This window comes from Salvelinus fontinalis, chromosome 34 (genome assembly GCF_029448725.1).
Source record: "Salvelinus fontinalis isolate EN_2023a chromosome 34, ASM2944872v1, whole genome shotgun sequence".
NCBI lineage: Eukaryota > Metazoa > Chordata > Actinopteri > Salmoniformes > Salmonidae > Salvelinus > Salvelinus fontinalis.
Genome location: NC_074698.1, coordinates 5768228 through 5789005, shown reverse-complemented (window position 1 = coordinate 5789005; position 20778 = coordinate 5768228). Strand labels below are relative to the sequence as shown.

Sequence of the window (20778 nt, the reverse complement as noted above, 5' to 3'; positions counted from 1 at the left end):
AGGACAAAATGTATAATACATTTTCAAATGTATATCCCATATCGGCACAAAATTAAAAGCCTGCTGTCATATTGGTTTACTTACCCTGTAAGCAGTTTATGGACAAGGTGTGACCATGCTTTGGTTTTGTTTACCCAGCCACTGTATCAAATGCTAACTTTTTAGCATATGTGGCACAAATCCAATGAAAGTTAATGCTACCTATATTAGCATTTTCGGTCTTCATGTCCAAATCCATCCATGATTAACTCAATTAAGTTGGAGGAACTGATACATTTGAATTGGTTAAAATGAGCTTTTCTAAACCCATGCTCTGTATGCGTGGCTGCTCTGTGAGCCAATGATGTATGTTTTAAGTGAAAAATTGAGAAAGAGGCAGTAGCCAAGGTTAAATGACAGAATAAACCAACAGCACACAGGTGTCATCAGAAGAGGCTTTATTTAGGTGCGTGGTAACGGAGGCCAGAGTGAAGGGCCTCCCCGTGGTTAAAAAGAGCAGATCGACTCCCCAACCTCCTAAACAGGTGATAGGTGTAAGCAATATAATGTAGTGAAAATTCCATCTAGCCCATTACAGGGCAAAGTGGAGGTATTACTACCTATCCAATTACTCCAGATCTAGACATTGTCCAGGGGTTAAGGGTGGGTTTGATACAACTGCTCTGATATAACCTTGGGCCACGTCTAATGACACATCTGAGTTTCAGGAGAGATGACTGTAAACACTGACTTCTGTACAAAAACAAAATCCCACGCGAGTCAAGATCCCCCCCCCCCCCCCAGCCCACCCTGTCTCGCTTAAGAAAACCAACAAAAAAACAGAAGAAATATGCTGTACAATTCATCAATTCACCTCAACTACAGTAGCAGACTCCATTTCCGTCTTCCATTTACACCCGTTCTCAGATTTACAAAACAAATAAAATAATCTCCTTGCATCTTACATAAAATAGAGTCTCCATATTATTTAGCTATTTACACATAGAATATTTACATTACAGCTTTATCGTACAGGCATTGCCAGGCAGCCCTCCGCGAAGGTCGTGACCCAGGGATCCTGAGAGAGTTGCAGGCGAACAAGTGTTGTCAGCGTCACTGGGTCCAGTTGTTCAACTCAAGCAATCAGCATATTAGAAACTATGGTGCAGTACAAGTGGCCATGATGATGGTACCATGCCTATAGAATAAAACGGGCCTTGGATCTTTTGTTGAGAGTTATGTGACAATGGCTTTGTTAAATTGCGATAAAAATGATACTGAACTATACTGAACATTTTGTACAATCACAAACAATTCTCATGCTGTACTTATCCTCATTGAAATGTACCCTGAGGTCAGGCAAAAGTGCTTGGTTGATACAAATATGTTGGCTGCCATCATCTGTACATAAAGAAGGGTTTGTCTTGTGATGGTGAACCTGAGGCCTCAGTCTGAACCCCCCAAAGGGTGGGATTATCAAGAGCTGTCAATCAACAACTGACTCAGCCAATGCGAGAGATCTTTGATGTGGGGAGCCAATAAGCCTGCAGCACATAATGGGGTTCAGAGACTTTTCATTCCACCATCACCCAAGAATACCACATCTTCTTGTGACACGGTGGAAGCTTTTGTTCAGAGGTATAAACTCTGGGTTTATTTTAGCCCAGAAGTACTAGCATAAACTAGTATAGGAGTATATTTTCTATTATCCAACTGTCGCTGACTCGTTGAGGGCTGCCACTGAGCTGTTGGCGGTAAGTGCCCATGTTGGCTGTAGGGAAGGGGTCAAGAGTTAGGTTAGAGGTCACGGGGTTAGATTGTCTCACGTCTGAGTAGTTCACAGAGAGAAAAGGTGGGACAATAGCAGGAATACAGTCTGTCTGGGGGTCAAATGTCAAAGAGACTTCAGTTCAACTGGTCTAGTAAAACAAAGCCGGCCATTCCCCATTTGGGCTAACCATCCTGGTTTGGGTAAGTTCAGAAAAGTTCAGTTGGGGAAGGGGGTTTGGTGGCAGTGCAAACTGGACAGGCTTCACTTGGACGTGAAAGCAGAAGCATGACTTGGTGTTGGGGAAACAAAAACAAATCAAATCAAAAGTCTACTATTCATTCATCCTCTGCACAAAATGGCTGTCCAATCTGCCACTCAAGTCAGTCCTGAAACCTCCTGCCCTCCTCATACATCAACATGCTCACAAAGTCACACGCACAAGGCTTCAAAGAAGAGAGTTCCAGTCATTTTTCTCAGCCGTTTCCAGCAGTCTGAGTATTGTACACAAAATCAGCGGTGGTTCGTGACAAGCAGACCGGGAAGGGTGTGGGAGGAAGCCATGAAAACACAGAGCATAGCAAAGTTACAAAAATGGCTAGCTGATTCATCCAATCAGAGTTGAGGCCATTGAGGAGGGCAGAGTTGCAGTGGAGAAGGGGGGGTAGGGTGAGTATTGGGGCGATCTCCCTCTTTCTTGTCCCTCTCCCACTCATTGCACTCTCTCTCACATGTCTTTGGGCTCCAGCTTGCAGGACATTTCAAAGAGCAGGTTCTGATTGTCGATGACCTGCAGCTGGCGAATGTAGGCCTTGGTCTGGAGGTGAGAGGGGGAAGGCTCTGCATCCAAAGCTACAAGAGAAATAGGTCAGTTCATTAGTTAATCATACCCCCAACAAAATAATTTAAGCAGTAATCATATTTCACCACCTAGATCAGTGTCCCTCAACTGGCGTCCCGCAGGTCAAATTTTGCCCGCAGGTGGTTTTATTTGCCCCCCCCCCAAGTTCTTAGCCCCCAAAAATATATATTTTTGTATAATTATTATTATTAGACATTAAAGTCTGTAAAAACACCAGGAAATAAGCTCCAAGTTATAAAAAAAAATATTGAAACCCGTTCAAGTATTCCCACTCATTATAGAGAGGCACGTGATCGTATTCAAATATAGGCAAGGTTTGAAATGATTATGTTTAGTCAAACATATGTTTGGGATACTTTCGGTCAATTTGCAGTCTACATATTATTTGTAATTATATTCCCGCCCCCCGACCAACCGCTCAAAAAAAAAATTACTAATAATTAACCCGCTGCTAGTTGATGTTCCCTGCGCTATATGGTAGTGTAACCCCCAGAGAAGCTGCTGTGGCGTACAATGTCCTGATCTCACCACCGGGCGGCGGCAGATACCCCACTACTTCCACTTGACCTAACTAGAGGATCGTAGCAGCATCTGCTCACGACGAGCCCACACAATGCAGCAGGCAAAGAAACTGGTTTGAATCAGTTCTAACCAACAGCAAAACACTTTGTCAGGCAGGCTATCAATAGCCTCAACTTGTCCTTTCCCATTCTGGGTGCAGCAAATCCTCCTTTGATGCATCGTTATCCTACTCTGTGCCACCATCACAACAGCAACAGCAATCTATAGGATTAGATGGCCATTTACTACTGAGCCCAAAGGGCCATTTTGAAGCTATTCCCTTTTTTTTGGGGGGGGGGGGGGGGGGGGGGGGCATTTGAATGGGTTTGTGAGTGTGGTGTATGCCTAAATGTAGCCTATACCTGTCGGAGAACACAGGGTTAAATGTGTACTCTAGCTCGCTAAGCAGAAGTAACCTATACTTAACGGAATGAGATGACCATCGTCAAAGTCACTCAGGTGGAAAAAAAAGAGATGGGGAGAAAGAGATGATGAAAAATAGAGGGATTGAAATGAGGGGGTACTTCAAGAGAGGCCCTTGCGGTCATCCAACGAGGCACTTTGTGATACATTCCGTACAGTCCATTAGGATACAGTGGTAATCTCAGGCAACGTACCGCCGTAACTAAGCCCTCTAGGATTCATGCATCTAAGCACAGATTCATTATAGCACTGTGTGCCATATAATACAGCTCTAAAAAGGGTTTCAGCACTCCCTGCAACTGGTCTGAGTATCCTGAATGAAGACTATGGAAGATTTCAGAGTGAAAACCAACCCCATTTTGAGAAACCCAGAGTAGAAAGAAACCCTATTTTGCCACTTTCAGGTAGAAGCTATTCAACTTCAGGTTCTACCCACCACAGTTTTACGCCAAGTCTCGTTTGTGTTCTTTATACATCACAAAGGAGCTTAAGCCTTGGCAGCCAGGTGAATTAACTTGTCATCTAACAGACAGAAGTTGTAACTAGATCTAAAGTCAAATGCAACAACAAAAAACATGAACCCAGCCCTGGCTTAGGTAACATTATGCACTGATTAAGGCCATGGTACGATGTGAAGCAGTGAGGCTTGCCTCTGGTCTCATGTTGCAAGTTTTAACGTCACGTACACAAGTACAGTGAAATGCCTTTCTTGTAAGCTCCAAACCCACCAACAGTAAAAATAAGGTAGAGTATCTTATGTTACTTTAGTGGTGTTTAACATTGTGCGGCGTTTGTCATTAGCAAGTGCACTGTGTCAGTAGTGTTATCATGAGGAACATTCACATTTTTGAAAATATCTATATGTAGAGTATTTACCTACATATAATATGCTTGTACATGGGAAGAATCGTCAGCTGCTATAAACCTCTATATGTTGTGTTGTATTGTAGGTAAGCCAAGTTGTTCATCTGCTGTGAAACCTCTCTTTATGCCCCATGTCAAAAAATACGCCGAGATAAGAGGGTGGCGAAAGCCAACGCTCTACTGGGTTACCGAGCGTCTTTGCGTAGTCTTATATTATGTCAGCAATCTCTCGTGCGTGTCGATCGTGCAACAGCATCGGCTGGATTTGTGCCAAACATCAATGATCTTAGGGGATGCTGGCTCTTAAAACAGTGGACCAGGCTGTGAGATATGTTATGTAACAATGATAGTGATATTATTGAGTGTTCACCATGCTAGACTGTGCGATAGCCAACATTAGCGAGTGTTTAGCATGTGATGCTACGTGACACTAACGATATTGAACATTTAACATGCTAGGCCGTGTGATAGCCGTATCGCGGCGGTTTGAGCTGTACTCTGTGTGGTGATTTCATGTTAGTGGGCGTTTATGCACACTAGGCTATGTAATGAATGATAATGTCAAAGTGTTTATCTCAACATAATCGAGTGGTTAACAAGGCGGTTTGTCAGACAGTAATATGTGTGTGTGTGTGTGTGTGTGTGTGTAGTGGTAGTGAACGGCAGGTGTGTGATTGAACGGCCCCGAGGGCTGTGCTGTTCTAAACAGATGGCAGGGTGGAGCTCGGCTCCTTCAAGACTATTCTTAACAGACAGGTGTGCCTGTGGCCATTAATGCTTACCTAGTTGGGAGCTCCTGTAACGTCTGATGCTCCTCACCATCTCTGCAACTTTATGCTGGAAGAGAGAGGAGACGCGTGTAGTAGCAAGACAGTATTCAGGGAAATCAGAGGGGGGGGTAACTGGTTGACCAGAGAATCACGCTGATTGTGCCGAATAGAAAATGTGTGTATTTCTTTGGCTATTCTGTCAACGGATGAACGTACACTCACCATCTTCTCAAAATTGACAAGCTCCCCATGAAACGACTTGCAGCTCTCGTGGAGGAAGGTCAGATCTGAGAGAGGGCGAGACAAGAAAGAGAGAGAGAAAGAGAAAGAGAGAAAGAGAAAGGTAAACACACAGTGAAGGCAGGGAACAGTTAAGTAATGGCTTGTCGACACATGCCCCAGCGGCTGCCCTTGTCTACCGGCGCTTTAGCCCATAGACGGAGGACAGGTAGGACCGAGAGAGAGAGAGAGAGACAAGCCAAAGTGTCCCAATCCCTGATCCCTTACTAAGAACTGGAATTTGCGGGTGCTGGGTGAAGAGGGGGCTTGTTTAATCGAGACGCTACGCCCAGTCAGGAAGAATGTTCGGAATGCTGCTGATGGCGCTAGACCTGGGGAGGGAGGGAGGTGAGGGGATACGCTAATGTGACCTTTTTCACCCCTGGATTAAAGATGCTAGGAGCTGAGCTTTATGAGCTGCACATTGGACAGCAGGCACACTTTCTCTTCCGAACCGACACACATATTTAAAAAACCCACACATATACAGAGCAGATGCACTTTGCTAACCAACCCTCTATCACACACACAGCAAGCATATGCATCTTCCTCCCTCACTCCCCCACCACCACCCACACACACAGAGAGAAGTCAGATGCATCTTACTCTTCAACATACACACGCCTGCTTGAACTGTTAGTTATTTAACCACCGAGATGAACGGCCAAAGGCTATCGTTCTGAACCAGCGAGCGTGGTACCAGAAAGCCCTCACTGAGCTGTCAGGTTACGCATAATAATACACTCCTGCTATAACATAACGTCCAATAACATTTGGAAAATGCATCACCTTGCCACCCAGGTCTGTGATATCACAGAGAAGGATGAGGTTGGATGAGGTTGGAATAGCATTTAGAAGGTGCTACACAAAAATAATCTTAGAATTTCTCCCCCATGTGGAAGCTAGGGGAATTGCAACAGCAATAGGCTGCATTCAAAACAAAATCTCCCACTCATCCAATTGAACTTTAGTCTTTTACTTTCGGTTTTGGTCCAAACAGCTGTAAAAACAATTTTTTATAATTGAAAATATATTTCACAGCGATTTAGTACAATGATTCGCTACAGTATCCAGTGCTTGTTTTCTCAATCTGAAACTGAGCAAACAGTGTAGAATATTAGTAACCAGGACATGACGGAATGATTTCTACATGGCCACTCGACCTGGTTTCCACTAGATAACACAGCCAAAAATCAGCTTCATCATTTTGTCAACAGATGCCGCTCCTACGGGAGAAATCAATAGACGAATATCACAGCCAATCACAACACCGGTGGGTAAGTTCTACTGTAAAAAAACATTTTCTGATGCAGAATTTTTTTCAAATCCTATGTGTTGCACCATTAAGAAACATTCAGCAATACATATAGCAATGCTTATGCAGTATGGTTGTTAAGCTGCTAGCCAGCAGTTGTGTCCTACCCATAGAGAATGAGAGTACTCTAGTGCCCAAAAGCCTGTTTTAGCATGGGCAGCGCCATTGAGGACTTTCAGCCTTTTGTAGTCAAATGGGTGAGACTTCCTATGGGTTAAAGGGATAGTTCATGGACTGCTGTACCTTGTCCATAGACTGCTTACAGGCTAAAGAAACCAATGTGTTATTTCTTTATTTGGGTGAACCATCCCTTTAAGGAAGGATCATATAATTCTGTCTAGGTCATCAGGAGTGATCAGCCAATTAATTATACTCGTGCGCAAACATTCCATAACTGCAGGTGGCAGTAAATCGCCAACCTTGGCTTTATACCTGTTCAAACAACACACTCCAGGTGGCAATATGCACCATTTCAGTTTGTTTACCAACTGATAAAAACAGTACAAGAATATTGACAACTACAAAATGGAGATGGCCTCAATTGCGCTGCCCGTGCGCTCACAGACGCCATAATGGGACAGATACAAAGATGAGTCCTCTATCATTCTCTATGGTCCTATTATGAACAAGTGGAAGCATCTAGCTGTGAAAGGAGTCGACCTGGTAGCCGTAGGAGTTGTTTTTTTTACAGTATGTACATTGTCTTGTACGTTTGTCTTGTTTAAGTTTATGGTCCTCTGTAGCTCAGTTGGTAGAGCTTGGTAATTGCAACACCGGGATAGTGGGTACGATTCCCGGGACCAGCCAAACGTAAAAAATGTACGCACACATGACTAAATCACTTTGGATTAAAAGCCTAATTATTATTTCACATGCACATTTTAGTCATTTAGCAGACGTTCTTCTCCAAAGCGACTTAGTCATGTGTGCGTACATTTTTTTACGGTTGGCTGGTCCTGGGAATCGTACCCACCAAAGCGACTGAGTGGATAGTGTAAAAAAAAAATATGTTGGTCCCTCGTGGGAATCAAACCCACAACCCTGGCGCCGTGCTCTACCAACTGAGCCACATATTTCATTTACAGTACCCAAAACCATTCTGTGATTCTTTTGGACCATTGGTGGAAAACAGCTGCATAAAATACTACAATGTTAGATTGAATTGATCTTCAAAAAGGAAGAGAATTGAGAGCTTGGGGCAGCCCTGTATAGGGAACTAGGAGCTGGTGTTATTCTTAGCTTGACATTATATTGGAGCCTGGTATACACAGCATTCAAATATAAAAATATTCCACACATGTTTTTGGTGTCTAAGTGACATTGACAAGAGGTATGACAAGGAGCTTTTATACTCAAGGGGGAAGAAGAAATGGACGGCGAGAGAGATAACGAGAGAGCGAGAACGAGACAAGCACACACTTAAGTGTAATATACTACACATTAAGGAAATTGCACACACAGTATTATGGTGTAGAATGATGTAAGTACATAACCAATCTATTATCACCGTGATGAATACAGCTAGCCTATATAATAATGGGAGTGATATTTTGTTGATCCAATTCCTGAACAGATCAAATTCTTTGTTAATCTAAAAAATATGAGATATCCCTTGTCTTGAAATGATTAGATTTGAAAGAGGAATGGAGAGAGAAAAAAAGGAGTTGACACTCAAAGCAGGATACATGGCAACGGCGCGGGGCGGGAGGTCAGGGTGGAAGGAGGAGGGGGGGGGGGGGGGGGTAGAGCTCATTATGGAGCTGATCACCTGTGGAGGTGTGTGTTCTCGAAGCAGAGAAATGAATGCCACCTGGTTATGTTGATAGACAGGGTCCCCCATGCTGAGTTAAAAGGGTGTGCGTGGGAGAGAAAGGAAATGAAAGAGAGAGGGAGAGAGAAAAGGTGCTTTTCTTAGATAATGAGGGACTTCAGTTGTGAAGTTGGAGCGGTAGGTTACGAAGTGCCTCAATGCTGATGTGTGTGTGCCTCAAGCCTGTGTTCATGTTGCATGTGTGTGTGTGTGTGTGTGTGTGTGTGTGTGTGTGTGTGTGTGTGTGTGTGTGTGTGTGTGTGTGTGTGTGTGTGTGTGTGTGTGTGTGTGTGAATATGCTGGATGTCTTTGTATGTCTGGATATGTAAGTGTATGACTGAATGTACAGCAGTCTTTATTCACTCCTCAAGAGGATGTAGAAATATGTTACATGAGGACTCCAGCATCGGCTACATCTAACATGAAACGAGTATGATCGTCACATACTTGTGTTGCCCAGCAGGGAGACAGCATGCTGAGCTTTGTGTGTGTGCAGGGTGGAGGTAGCCTGAGCACCATTCTCTCCAGCTAACATTCCACTGCCATTCCAAATGACAAGGAGTGGAATGTTAGCTAACGAGACTGGTACCCAGGCTAGGGTTGAAGGAGATGGAGAGATTAACTATGGGTGTTAATTAGCAAGGCGGGGCTGAAAGGCTGCCTTCTAATCAGCATTGTGTGTGTGTGTGTCAGAGATGTTATGAGCTCACATCTGGACAACATCTGGGGGGTAGAGTGAGTGTGTGTTTGAGGGGGGTTGTAGAGGTTTGTGCCCGTTTTCAGCACCACACACAAACAGTGTAGCGTTTCCTCAGCTTTGGTTTGTGTGCGTGTCCATGGCCAGAGAGAGACCCTGAGTAGCGGCCCGGCGTCACTTATTTAGTCTGTGGTTTGAGCCAATGGCAGCCTGTGTGGATGGGGTGTGTGAGGGTGTGTTCTGTATTAGTAAAGATGCATCTTTGTGGCGATGAACATGTGCATTTGGGTAGTGGAGAGAGAGAACTACAGTGTTTGTGTGAATTTACTTGCTGTGTGTATAGTGTACAGTGTGTGTGTGTATGTCTGTCTGTCTCACCTTTGAGCAGCAGCGGTGTGAAGGGGATGAGAGGGGGCCTGAGGCTGCCAATCAGGTCTCTGTACGACTTATGGTTCCTGGATGGATCCTGAAAAACAACATGTTCACTCACTCACCCTTCACTAAATGTGCCTTTATAAATGAACCCGTGGCCACATACGGATTGGGGCCATTTACTTTGAGGTCAGAAGACCTATTTTATAATTATTGACTGACAAATGGCACTGAGCTCAACCCTGATATACAGTAAGCCCATATTATAGGGGCTCCATTAACTGTCCACTTGGAGACCCCGAACAGCCACTCACCGCAATGCTCTCAAACTGCTGGAACTGCTTCCTGAACTTCCCAGGTAGGCCCTGCCACAAACCACAGACAAATAGTCCCCAGAGTTATAAACAAATCCCTACGCCAGTGTGTTTGCTGACGTGTCAGCCTTATGTGCATGTTGACTGTCTGCATAGAGGGGTATGTGATCATAGGAGGTTGGTGGCACCTTAACTGGGGGAGGACAGGCCTGTGGTAATGGCAGGAGTGGAATGGTATCAAATACGTCATTCCATTTACTCTTTTCCAGCCATTATTTGCCGTCTCCCCTCAGCAGCCTCCACTGGTGTGTGTGTGTGTGTGTGTTTTACCTCCCAGGTGAGGCGAAGACGGCTGACTGCAGGGTTGTCCAACCCTAGAACAACAGCTAGGAAGGACAGCAGGTCCTGCTGCTGCTTACACCTGGAGTACACACACACACGTTAGATAAGACTAGACAATAACACACACTTCACCATAAACTAAACGCCATAAAACACACTGTTAGGAATGATCAAATAATAACACTACTTGGCACTATTTTAAACTATTATTGTGGCCACACACACACCATTAAAATATCATAAATACAGCACACCTAGTTGTAATACAATTCAATAGGTCTGACAGACACCCAGAACTCACAGAGCTGCGATCTTGATGAACTTGCGGAGGAGCTGCACCCTCTTGGGCAGCGACTGGCACTGCAGGATCTCAGTGGCGACCCAATGCTGCACCTCGCTGCATCGCTGCAGTACCAGCTCGAGGTTGAGGGGGCGCCAGCGAGCCTGCTCGCCGTGGAACACATAGCACACAAACTCCACCTGGACATACCAATGAAGAAACGTACAATAAGTCTACAGCATCGAAAATGTAGGTAGACCACACACAGCATGTCCTTATCATGGAGACCTTTTTTTTGCAATTATTTGGCAGAGGTTCCGCCCAGTACTAACAGCTCCACCAATCACTGACCTCATGCACGCAGCTGAAGAGCTCCCAGTCAAACACCACCAGCTGAGTGGCTACCTCCTCAGCACTCATGTCATGGAGTTTACTGTCGCCGGGCGACCAGTGGATCTCCTCAGGTAAGGGAAGCTAAAGAGAAACAACAACAAAAAGTCTTACCAGAGAAGCTTTGGACTAAAGCGACTTCATTGTTTCACCTCTTTAGCATGTTTTTGATAACTTTATGAGAACAATAATGACTCAAATGTAAACAATTTTGTTTAGAGCTATCCAAAACGGCCACCAGCTAGGGCTTTTTAATTCCTCTCCGTTGTTAAGTGATGACTCGTGCTCTAGGACTCACCAGGCTCTCCAGCTCGGAGGGCTCGCAGGCAAACAGGTGAGTGTTGACTCCCAGGGTGGTGAAGACCGCCTCGTCGCTAGGCCGGAAAGCGGTCTTCTCTGAGAACACAACAACACAGATGAGACCACACATCAGCACGCACGCAATGGGTTAGTAGAGATTCCAGCAACACACCAGAACATCAACAAACTGTTTTCATCTCCATAGAGTCAAATCACTTTGGCAGATTATCTCCGAGCAGCGGTGGGTAGTCATTTGTGGATTTAAACCTAAACCTCTTTGTGGATGTAAGCATCGCTGTTCAAACAATCATGTCAAAGCTTGCATTGTCTGATTGGGTGTTTTGGTTGTTGATGTGTTTTGTTTCCTGCAGAACGCCAATCAAAAGTAGGTATGGCGAGAAGTAAATCGTAGGTTTAAAGTATCCTGTATCCGTGTGTGTGTGGGTGGTCCTACCCCCGGCGGAGGTGACAGCCACCAGCAGCAGGTTGCCAGGTTGGGTTGGCTGGTCTTCGCTGTACTGGAGCTTCTCCCTGACTAGCGCCAGGATCTCCCCCACGCGGCACGACAGACGGCTGCGGATCGTCACATAAGAGTGGTCCGGCGTGTACACCCTGCAAAAGACTACGCACACACACACAGCCTTTTTAACTTCACCCACATGGCTTTAGTGTGTACAACATCTGTGCCATATCCTCATATCGGTTGGCCTATATCTGAAGACCTTAAAAGGACAATACCACTCAAAAACAATCTCTGGGTATTTTTCATTCTTCATTAGTCCACTGTTGATACAGTCCCAAAATGTTTTGCATGTGAGAAATTATGTTTTTTTCCAAGATATAGAACTTTAAAAATACCGAAAGTGTCACAGTATGATGTGTCTCACTCACTCTCATCTGAGCCCCGGAAGGCCTCTCTGGGCTGCAGACAGGCATCGATGCGACGGAAGTGGCGGAAAAGAGGGCGGACCTGCTTCTTCCGAATCTCCTTGTCCTCCTCTGAGCTGCTTAGGGAAACACAGTAGATGGTCTTGTCAATCTTTGCATCCTTTCAAAGGCAGCTAGTTTTTAAATTGGGTGTGACGGCTTGTGCGCTGCAGTGGGATGGATCCAAAAGGTCTGTATGTACCATCGCCTGCAAGTAAGTAGATTGTAATTAATAGGGGCCAGAGTTCTTCCTTAGAAGGTCAGGGGAAACTCCTAGCCCTATTTATGGTGGAAGGCACCACAATGTGTTAGATAAGCCAGTGTGAGCTAGGAGGCTAAAGGAGAAACCAAGGCCATTAAATCAACCTACAATGGCTTGTGAAAGTATTCACCCCTCTTGGCATTTTTTTTATTTTTTTTGTTGCCTAACAACCTAGAATTAAAATAGATGTTTTTTTTGGGGGGGGGGGGGGGGGGGGTTGTATCATTTGATTTACACAACATGCCCACCATTTTGAAGATGCTAAATATTTGTTTATTGTGAAACAAACAAGAAATAAAACAAGAAATAAGACAAAAAAACAGAAAACTTGAGCGTGCATAACTATTTACCCCCCCCCACCACCAAAGTCAGTACTTTGTAGAGCCACCCTTTGCGGCAATTACAGCTGCAAGTCTCTTGGGGTATGTCTCTATAAGCTTGGCACATCTAGCGACTGGGATTTTTGCCCATTCTTCAAGGCAAAACTGCTCCAGCTCCTTCAAGTTGGATGGGTTCCACTTGTGTCCAGCAATCTAAGTCATACAACAGATTCTCAATTGGATTGAGGTCTGGGCTTTGACTAGGCCATTCCAAGACATTTCAAATGTTTCCCCTTAAAACCACTCAAGTGTTGCTTTAGCAGTATGCTTGATCATTGGTCATTGTCCTGCTGGAAGGTGAACCTCCGTCCCAAATCTCTGGAAGACAAACAGGTTTGCTTATTTCTTTCTTTAAGCAATGGCTTTTTTCTGGCCACTCTTCCATAAAGTCCAGCTCTGTGGAGTGTATGGCTTAAAGTGGTCCTATGGACAGCTACTCTAATCTCAGCTGTGGAGCTTTACAGCTCCTTCAGGGTCATCTTTGGGCTCTTTGTTGCCTCTCTGATTAATGCCCTCCTTGCCTAGTCCATGAGTTTTGGTGGGTGGCCCTCTCTTGGCAGGTTTGTTGTGATGCCATAGTCTTTCCATTTTTTAATAATGAATCTAAATGGTGTGCCGTGGGATGTTCAGCGTTTCGGATTTTTTTTATAACCCAACCCTGATCTGTACTTCTCCACAACTTTGTCCCTGACCTGTTTGGAGAGCTCCTTGGTCTTCATGGTGCCGCTTGCTTGGTGGTGCCCCTTGCTTAGTGGTGTTGCAGACTCTGGGGCCTTTCAGAACAGGTGTATATATACTGAGATCATGTGACAGATCATGTGGCACTTAGTAAGATTGCACACAGGTGGACTTTATTTAACTATGTGACTTCTGAAGGTAATTGGTTGCACCAGATCTTATTTAGGGGCTTCATAGCAAAGGGGGTGAATACATATGCACGTACCACTGTAACTGTTTTTATATTTTTTGAAACAAGTTTTTTTTTTCCACTTCAACAATTTGGACTATTTTGTGTATGGCAATTACGTGAAATCTAAATAATAATCCACTTAAATTACAGGTTGTAATGCAACAAAATAGGAGAAACGCCAAGGGGGATGAATACTTTTGCAAGCCACTGTATTACACTAATTAACAGTGATTGTTAAACTTGTGAGATAAAAAGGCGTTCAGACTAAACCAAGAGGAGTGACACAGCAACATCCAGCTGCAATGCCTTTCACAGCCCCAGAACACCAGAAAAGCTGTCCCTAGTAGACTGGTGCGAAACGGCAAGACTGTGGGCTCGGTGTGTGTGTACATGTGCGTGTGTATCTGGCTGGGGTGGACGTGTGACTTACGGGCATTGGAGGATCTCGGTCCAGCGCTGAAGCTTCAGCACGTCTTCCACGAGCTCGGGGAACTGACTGAGTTCTTGGACTGCACACAGATACAGCTCCTGAGGCAGAGGAGAGAAATTACATTCAGAGAGGGAGTGCACTTTGTGCCTCTGTCTGTGTGCTCGTTTGTGTCTACCAGCACTGTGTGGGGCAGTTGCAGTTCGTCACAAGATGTGCTGCTAGACAGACTGCATCTACAGTATTCCAGAAAGGACGGAGAGATCGAGAGGGAGAGAAATAAAGCGAGACAGAACACCAAAAAGATAGGTAGACGACAGTGGATACTGAACACCAGAGAGATAGGTAGACGACAGTGGACACAGAACAGAGCAGTGGTAGAGGCCAAGGGGTCTGTGTGAAAGAAACTGACAGAGATGCACTTTTAATGTGAATGTAGAAGGAAAGGTAGAAGCGCCCAAAAGCCTCACTTCCCAAGGTGTGCTCAGCTGAGTCAGTTCTGTCACCATGACAACCTGGGCGGCCCTAACAGGCTGCTGCCAAAATCAACACTCCACACAGCTCCCACCCAGAGAGAACACCACAGCACACGGCCTTGATGCCAGGCTGCTTGGATGGAAGAGCAGGTGTGTGCTTGTAGTGTGTGTTTAACACTGACAAGTCATTAGATCTCACACCATCGTCCTGCAGGATGGCTATTGTGTGTGTGTGTGTGTACACATACATACATACATACATACATACATACGTGTTCCATGTGTGTGCTGGACAAGTACCTTGGGGAAGCTGTTGGACCTCTCGCCCTCTTCCTGCAGCAGTTCTCTGTATGTGTCCAGGTAGCGGAAGGCAACACTCAGCACAGCCTGCTTCCTCTCTGCCCCGTCCCAGCTGGGCCAGCCCTCCCCTGCCTTCCCCTCGACACCAAATCTGAACCCAGAGTCAAGGAGAAACGCCACAGAGACAGACAGAGAATATCTACTGATGGCTGTCATTAGGAGATTGATGTTGAAGTTGGAGAGACGGTGGAAGAATCATTTGGAGAAAGCTATTTTCGGGTACTTGTTTACTATACACACCAAAATGATTTATGTCATACTAGCACAAATTACCATTTGTAATTACATCATAGTTGCACAACATCGGTTGTGAATACCTTCACGCACACACCACACTAACAGAAGGCACACATTAAAATTACCACTCACACAGACACTCGAAAACACCCTGTAGAGACGCAACTAAACTCGCTGAAACACACAGCTGGAGAACCATGGTCACCTGACACGCAGATGGAAAAACACAGTATTTCAGTGCAGTGTTCAGAGTCAAACAAGCAACTAGTAATTACAGCTTAGCCAGAGCAGAGAGCCGTGTGGTGAAGGCTCTCAGACACACCCATCATTGCCCACACACTCTCCTCTTTCCTCCAGCTCCCAGCACAACAGGAGGAGGAGAACATCTTAGCAAATAAAGCAGTAAAGAGTTTGAAGACCTCAAGTCACAGAATAAAAAAAATCCAAATATCACACTAATTCTGGTGAGTCTTTCCACCAGAATTAGTGTGATATTCGGATTTTTTTTGTTCTGTGACTTGAGGTATGCCGTCATGCGTCTGTGTTGGACTCACCACCAAAGAGTAGTCCCACATGCACACACCTGGGGAAAATCTGACATCCTATTCTAAATATAAAAAGGGACTACCCACCTGACTTCATGGCTAAACTTAAGGGGACTATCCCCGACACCCTCCTCTATTTCAGACCACAATCCAAGTCCACCACAGGCCTGTGACCTACAAACTCACACACTGAACAGTATTTACCAATGCCTTGGATGACATTCCAGATCTTGTATTTCTATATCTATGATCCCCTGTTCGCCTAATTCTCCCAGCTCCAGAAACAGCAGCCTAACCCCAGCTGCTGGGTTTATATTGCACTCCAGTTTCTAATTCTCTCGGTTCTGTTCAATTGGGTTGTGTTCTATTGCTGGTGTGGGAGTTTGGCCCCAGTCCCCACAGGGCTCTTCAACATAGCCGGGGTTCTGGGCTTTGATCGCTCAGCCACTACAAGTGTAGCGTGTATGTGTCTTTCGAGTGTGTGAAGGGTCTGGGATGAGTTGCTCAGGGAGAGTGAAGTGTGAAGTAAAGGGAAGAACTCAGTTTTCCTAATGGAATTGGAGGTAGCTTTTGTTTTCATTTCCAGAAGGAAGCCAAACACATTTCCACAACTAAAGATCTGATTAGGCTGAATGAGGGCCAGCGAGACTGAGGGAGAGGTGTGGATGGAGAGAAAAAGAGGGAGAAGAGAAAAAGAAAGGGTGGGAGGAGAAGGTTAAGAGGTACAGTGGAGAACAGGCTGGATCATTGATCACTTGGACTGAACAGACATCACCAACGAAACACAGTGGCAACCTGACTGAGAGCCCGGCATACTCCCCACACACACACTGGGGCGTCCCACTAGGGCCCAGACAAGCTGCATTAAGGGCAGCGAGGCATGCGGACGGTCTTTCCCAGAATGCCTTTGTGTTGCAGTCTCCGTCGAGACGCCCATTGTCGTCTGGGGGGCCGCTCAGGCCTCTAAAACACACACACACACACAGCCAGGATCTTCCGTGAGGGAATGTAGGTCAGACACACTGAACAGGGGTTCTGGGATAAAAGGGGGTGTAGTGTCTGTCCACCCTCTTAACAAAAACGCACAAACAGACACTATCCCTTACACACAGACGTGCACCGACAGACTCACAAACGCACACAATATCTGGTGGAATACATACCGTCTCATCACTAAAGAGGAATGTCTTCACTTACAGTACATAATGGGTACATAAAGCGAGCGATCATAAATGGGGGGAAAGGAAGTTATCATAATGGGGGGAACGGAAGATTCTAAAGCCAGAGATAGGCAGGATAATATCATCGCTCTAAATATGTCCATTGTAGATCGGCAAAAGCCGAATATCATATCTATTGGTCCACTGTAGTGTAATAATATGGGAAACGGAGTTAGCCACTAGGCAGACGTTAAGTAGCAGTGTGGCTCATTGCCAGTGAATGCACTACTGCTGCGACCCAAATCCCAGCTCCGCGTCGGGGAACGTCGCTCAACTTTACTGAACCCCCTGTGGTGGTGCCAGAACAGAAACACTGTTCCTTGGCTTGGTGCAGACGGGAGCCAGAGGAGTTGTTGTTACTGAGGGGTTTTCTGGTTCTTAAACCTTTAGTCGAGCGCTCCTGCCAAGTTACGAGCAACAGCACTGGATAATCTTACTCAAATTGAGCGTCGGCCTGACTGAGTCGCCTAATATGGCTTTGATACTGTAGAAATATCAATATTCATAAAGAATAGGATTTTTTATTTTTTTTTATTTTAAAATCGGCTAATTTGCAAGAGATTTTATTTGAACACTTGTGTGCATGTTCCATGAAAAACAACCCTTGCTTTTAACACAGCAAATATCATATGCTAGGCTACTTACCACGTCGCTTCAAATGCCAAAGAGAACCCTTTCTAAAGCACAAAAACGTGTTGTCCATGTCCCAATAGGTGTCAAGGCTAGTTCAGTGCCATTGTTTATATTAGCCTAGCGAAGTAGCGGCGTTGAACAAAACAGCATTATCTTGGCGCCAACGAGCACTCGGACAGGAAACCAGAAGTGGGCCACCCTCGCCTTGCATGGCGGATGGAGTCTTCCTGCATCCCAATTCTTCCTGGGGATGTCTGGGAAGGGTGTGCAGGTGTGTGTGTGTGTGTGTGTGTGTGTGTGTGTGTGTGTGTGTGTGTGTGTGTGTGTGTGTGTGTTTACACATTGGGGCTCCCAGGCTAGTCCAGGAAGGAAAGGGTAGGTAAAGGATACTGCTGGAGTAGGACCTGCTGGAACCTGTCCGATGCCAGGAAGATGGGGTGTGTCAACATGAAGTCATCCAGAAGGGTTTCTGTGGAAATCGAGAGAGAGAGAAGAAAACAGGCAGGAAAAGAGAGTGAGAGAAAGAGGGAATATTGGAAGAGGAAGAGAGCGGGAGAGAGAGAAAAAAACGTGTTAAATTATGCATGGCTGTGCTTTTACAGCCGTTGCAGCCGTAGCTCCACTGTACTTGTTTAACCGGTCATGCTCCCAAAAGCTCTAATTTGATTATTGTGTCAGAGATAAAAACGAGTGTCTGAAATCCCTTAACGTCACCTTTGTCTGCTGTTAAATCCCTGGCCCTGGCGCAGCGCGGGGGCTTCTGCTACTGAGGCTAAGATAAATCCCGTCTCAGTGAAACCGCCACCTGGTCCTCTGTGCTCCAATCCAGTCTGCAGTCTATAGCGCTACACCAGAGGGGAGGCAATGTGGTGGCCTCTATTTATAAACCCTGACTAGGAGTCGCAGACCGTCTGGACTGCGGTTAAAGTCGCCCCCAATCCCACTAAATCAGATGAGATTTCAATGACTCGCGCTGTGTTATTACTATTTCAAATGACAACAAACGAGGCGGATAAAATTGGAAAGTGTAGGCCCATTTCCTCTCTGGTTAGGGGAACTTGTTATTCTGGACAAGCGGTAGACGGAGTGTGGAGGGATTGTTACCGGTGACATGCGATTGTGACAGGATAGACTTTCCCTAGTTTACTGCTGGTATTATGGGGATAAGCAGGCTAGTGGTACCTGACTTCACAGGGTCAGACATATGGGATAAAAGTGTTGTATTTTACAGACAGGTATTAACACACTAATCATCAACAAGACACCACACACACGGTAGGGGTGTGAGAATGTTGACAATGCAGGCCTGCAGACATCTCTGTTCGGGATATGTAAAAAAAAAAAAATATATATATATATATATATATATATATATATATATATATATATATATATATAAATATATAAATAAAGGTTTTAATGAAAATTACTAGAAGCTGCGACACAAAGAGTGGCGCCTCAAATTCCATTACCCAGAGTGCATCATTAAGAGCGCACTCACTAGCCGTGCTAATCACACCGCCCCCATGCTCGATCCCAGACTGTGACAGTCACAAACGGAACCCACTGACCTCTGAGGGTGTGTGTGGGTGCGCCTGTGACAGAATTTGGCACACGTTGGAGCGGGGCTGGGACAGTGGAATGGCAATACCTGCTTTGAATTCATAAAGCGTAGACAGCATGGAGGTGTTGGCTGTTCGATCACTACTAGATTAAGAGCTGTTCAGACCGCTCTTCCTCCTGGCTATTCTAACAGAATCCTTCATATTTCAACAGGAACGAAAAGACAAATACTGTGTGACATTGGATATAATGAATAACTTCAGAAGCAATTCTCTGCGTGTGATTCTATTTCTAGGGTCTATGCATCATGCTTGATTGTAATAGAGGCTTCTGATCCACTCCCTGCCTAAAGTATCCACTACATATGGTAATTATGCTCTTCCAATGAATGTAATATACGGTGTCGGTGTCCATGTGTGGATGACATTTAATGATGTATTGTGTGTTCGACTGTGCATGCTAGCGTGTGTGTGTGTCTGTAGTCTTTGCGTGCTGCAGTGAGTGAGTCCACGTATTGTCGACCTCTTGGCAGTACTGGTTTCCCCACAGTTGCCTGGGAGATGCCACGTCGAGTGGCTGCAGTGAGACCGAGCCCAGAAAGAGAGAGAGAGAGGGAGAGTGAGGGGAAAGAGCAGCAAAAGTTGAGCAGAGGAAAGCAAACAGAACAATATGAAAAGTCGGGAACAGACGGGCAAAGCAAAGAGAGAGGAGAGGAACGAGAGAGCACGAGAGAGTGTGAACGTGGGTGGCGGAGGAGAAACAAATGGAATGCAAAGGAGAGAGAAGCAGAGGAAAGTGCATGAGAGAGATTAAGAGAAGTGAGTGAGTGGGTGAGTGAGGAAGAGGGGTGAAGGGACGCAGGTCTCAATCATCTTCCCCATCATTATTCCCCTGGAGCTGTGTGTGTGACCACAGGAAAATAGCACATCCGTTCAACTCCATACCTGCAAAGGAACAGCAGGGCGCTACAGAGCTAGCTATGAAGTGCAGTATGGCAGATGAGACCATAGAAACAAATAGCATAGAGAGGACACATTCCTTGTTTGTTTCATGTGGAGCTTACATTCTAAAGTCTCATAGTAAGAGGCCAGCATAGATCTGAATGTGAGAGAAGTCATCATGTTTGACTCATCCAATATGGCTGCCGGGCTCTCAGGCAGGTTGCCACTGTGTTTTTCCATTGGTGATGTCTGTTCAGTCCATTCATGTTCTAGATGAGGGGGAAGACCCATTTTGACAGGCTCTTGGATCCACACAGTGGTAACAGAGAGAGTTGGCCACTGATAATCTCCCTGCTCCTCTGTCAAACTAACACGGTGTGTCCAACTTCCACGGCAAAGAGAAAAATAGCATGTGCTGAAGATGGATCGGCGCACGGAACAGGGTGAGAAGACGTTTTCCCTCTCACCAAAGCCTGTTCTCTCACTTTCTCTCCTCCCACCATGCATTTTGCTGAAGCTTAAAGTGCAGAAAATCTCTGGCTCAGATTAGAATTGAGCACACCGCTCCACA

General features: G+C 45.4%; 1 protein-coding gene across 2 annotated transcripts in view; it reads right to left on the bottom strand.

Moving 5' to 3' along the window:
- Nucleotides 1-422: 422 nt before the first annotated feature.
- LOC129832924 (rap guanine nucleotide exchange factor-like 1) overlaps nucleotides 423-20778 on the bottom strand; it is a 30899-nt gene continuing 10543 nt past the window's right edge. The window contains exons 2-15 of one of the 2 annotated variants that reach the window (XM_055897056.1): nucleotides 18094-18172; nucleotides 15009-15159; nucleotides 14236-14333; nucleotides 12218-12333; nucleotides 11781-11948; nucleotides 11325-11422; nucleotides 10988-11110; nucleotides 10658-10836; nucleotides 10345-10435; nucleotides 10015-10065; nucleotides 9707-9794; nucleotides 5450-5514; nucleotides 5240-5294; nucleotides 423-2599 (exon numbers count right to left, since the gene is read on the bottom strand). In XM_055897056.1, coding sequence (XP_055753031.1) covers nucleotides 2475-2599; nucleotides 5240-5294; nucleotides 5450-5514; nucleotides 9707-9794; nucleotides 10015-10065; nucleotides 10345-10435; nucleotides 10658-10836; nucleotides 10988-11110; nucleotides 11325-11422; nucleotides 11781-11948; nucleotides 12218-12333; nucleotides 14236-14333; nucleotides 15009-15159; nucleotides 18094-18172 — 1487 coding nt within the window. In that variant the 3' untranslated portion in view covers nucleotides 423-2474. The remainder of the gene's footprint in view (nucleotides 2600-5239; nucleotides 5295-5449; nucleotides 5515-9706; nucleotides 9795-10014; nucleotides 10066-10344; nucleotides 10436-10657; nucleotides 10837-10987; nucleotides 11111-11324; nucleotides 11423-11780; nucleotides 11949-12217; nucleotides 12334-14235; nucleotides 14334-15008; nucleotides 15160-18093; nucleotides 18173-20778) is intronic. The other variant, XM_055897057.1, reaches the window with a different exon arrangement.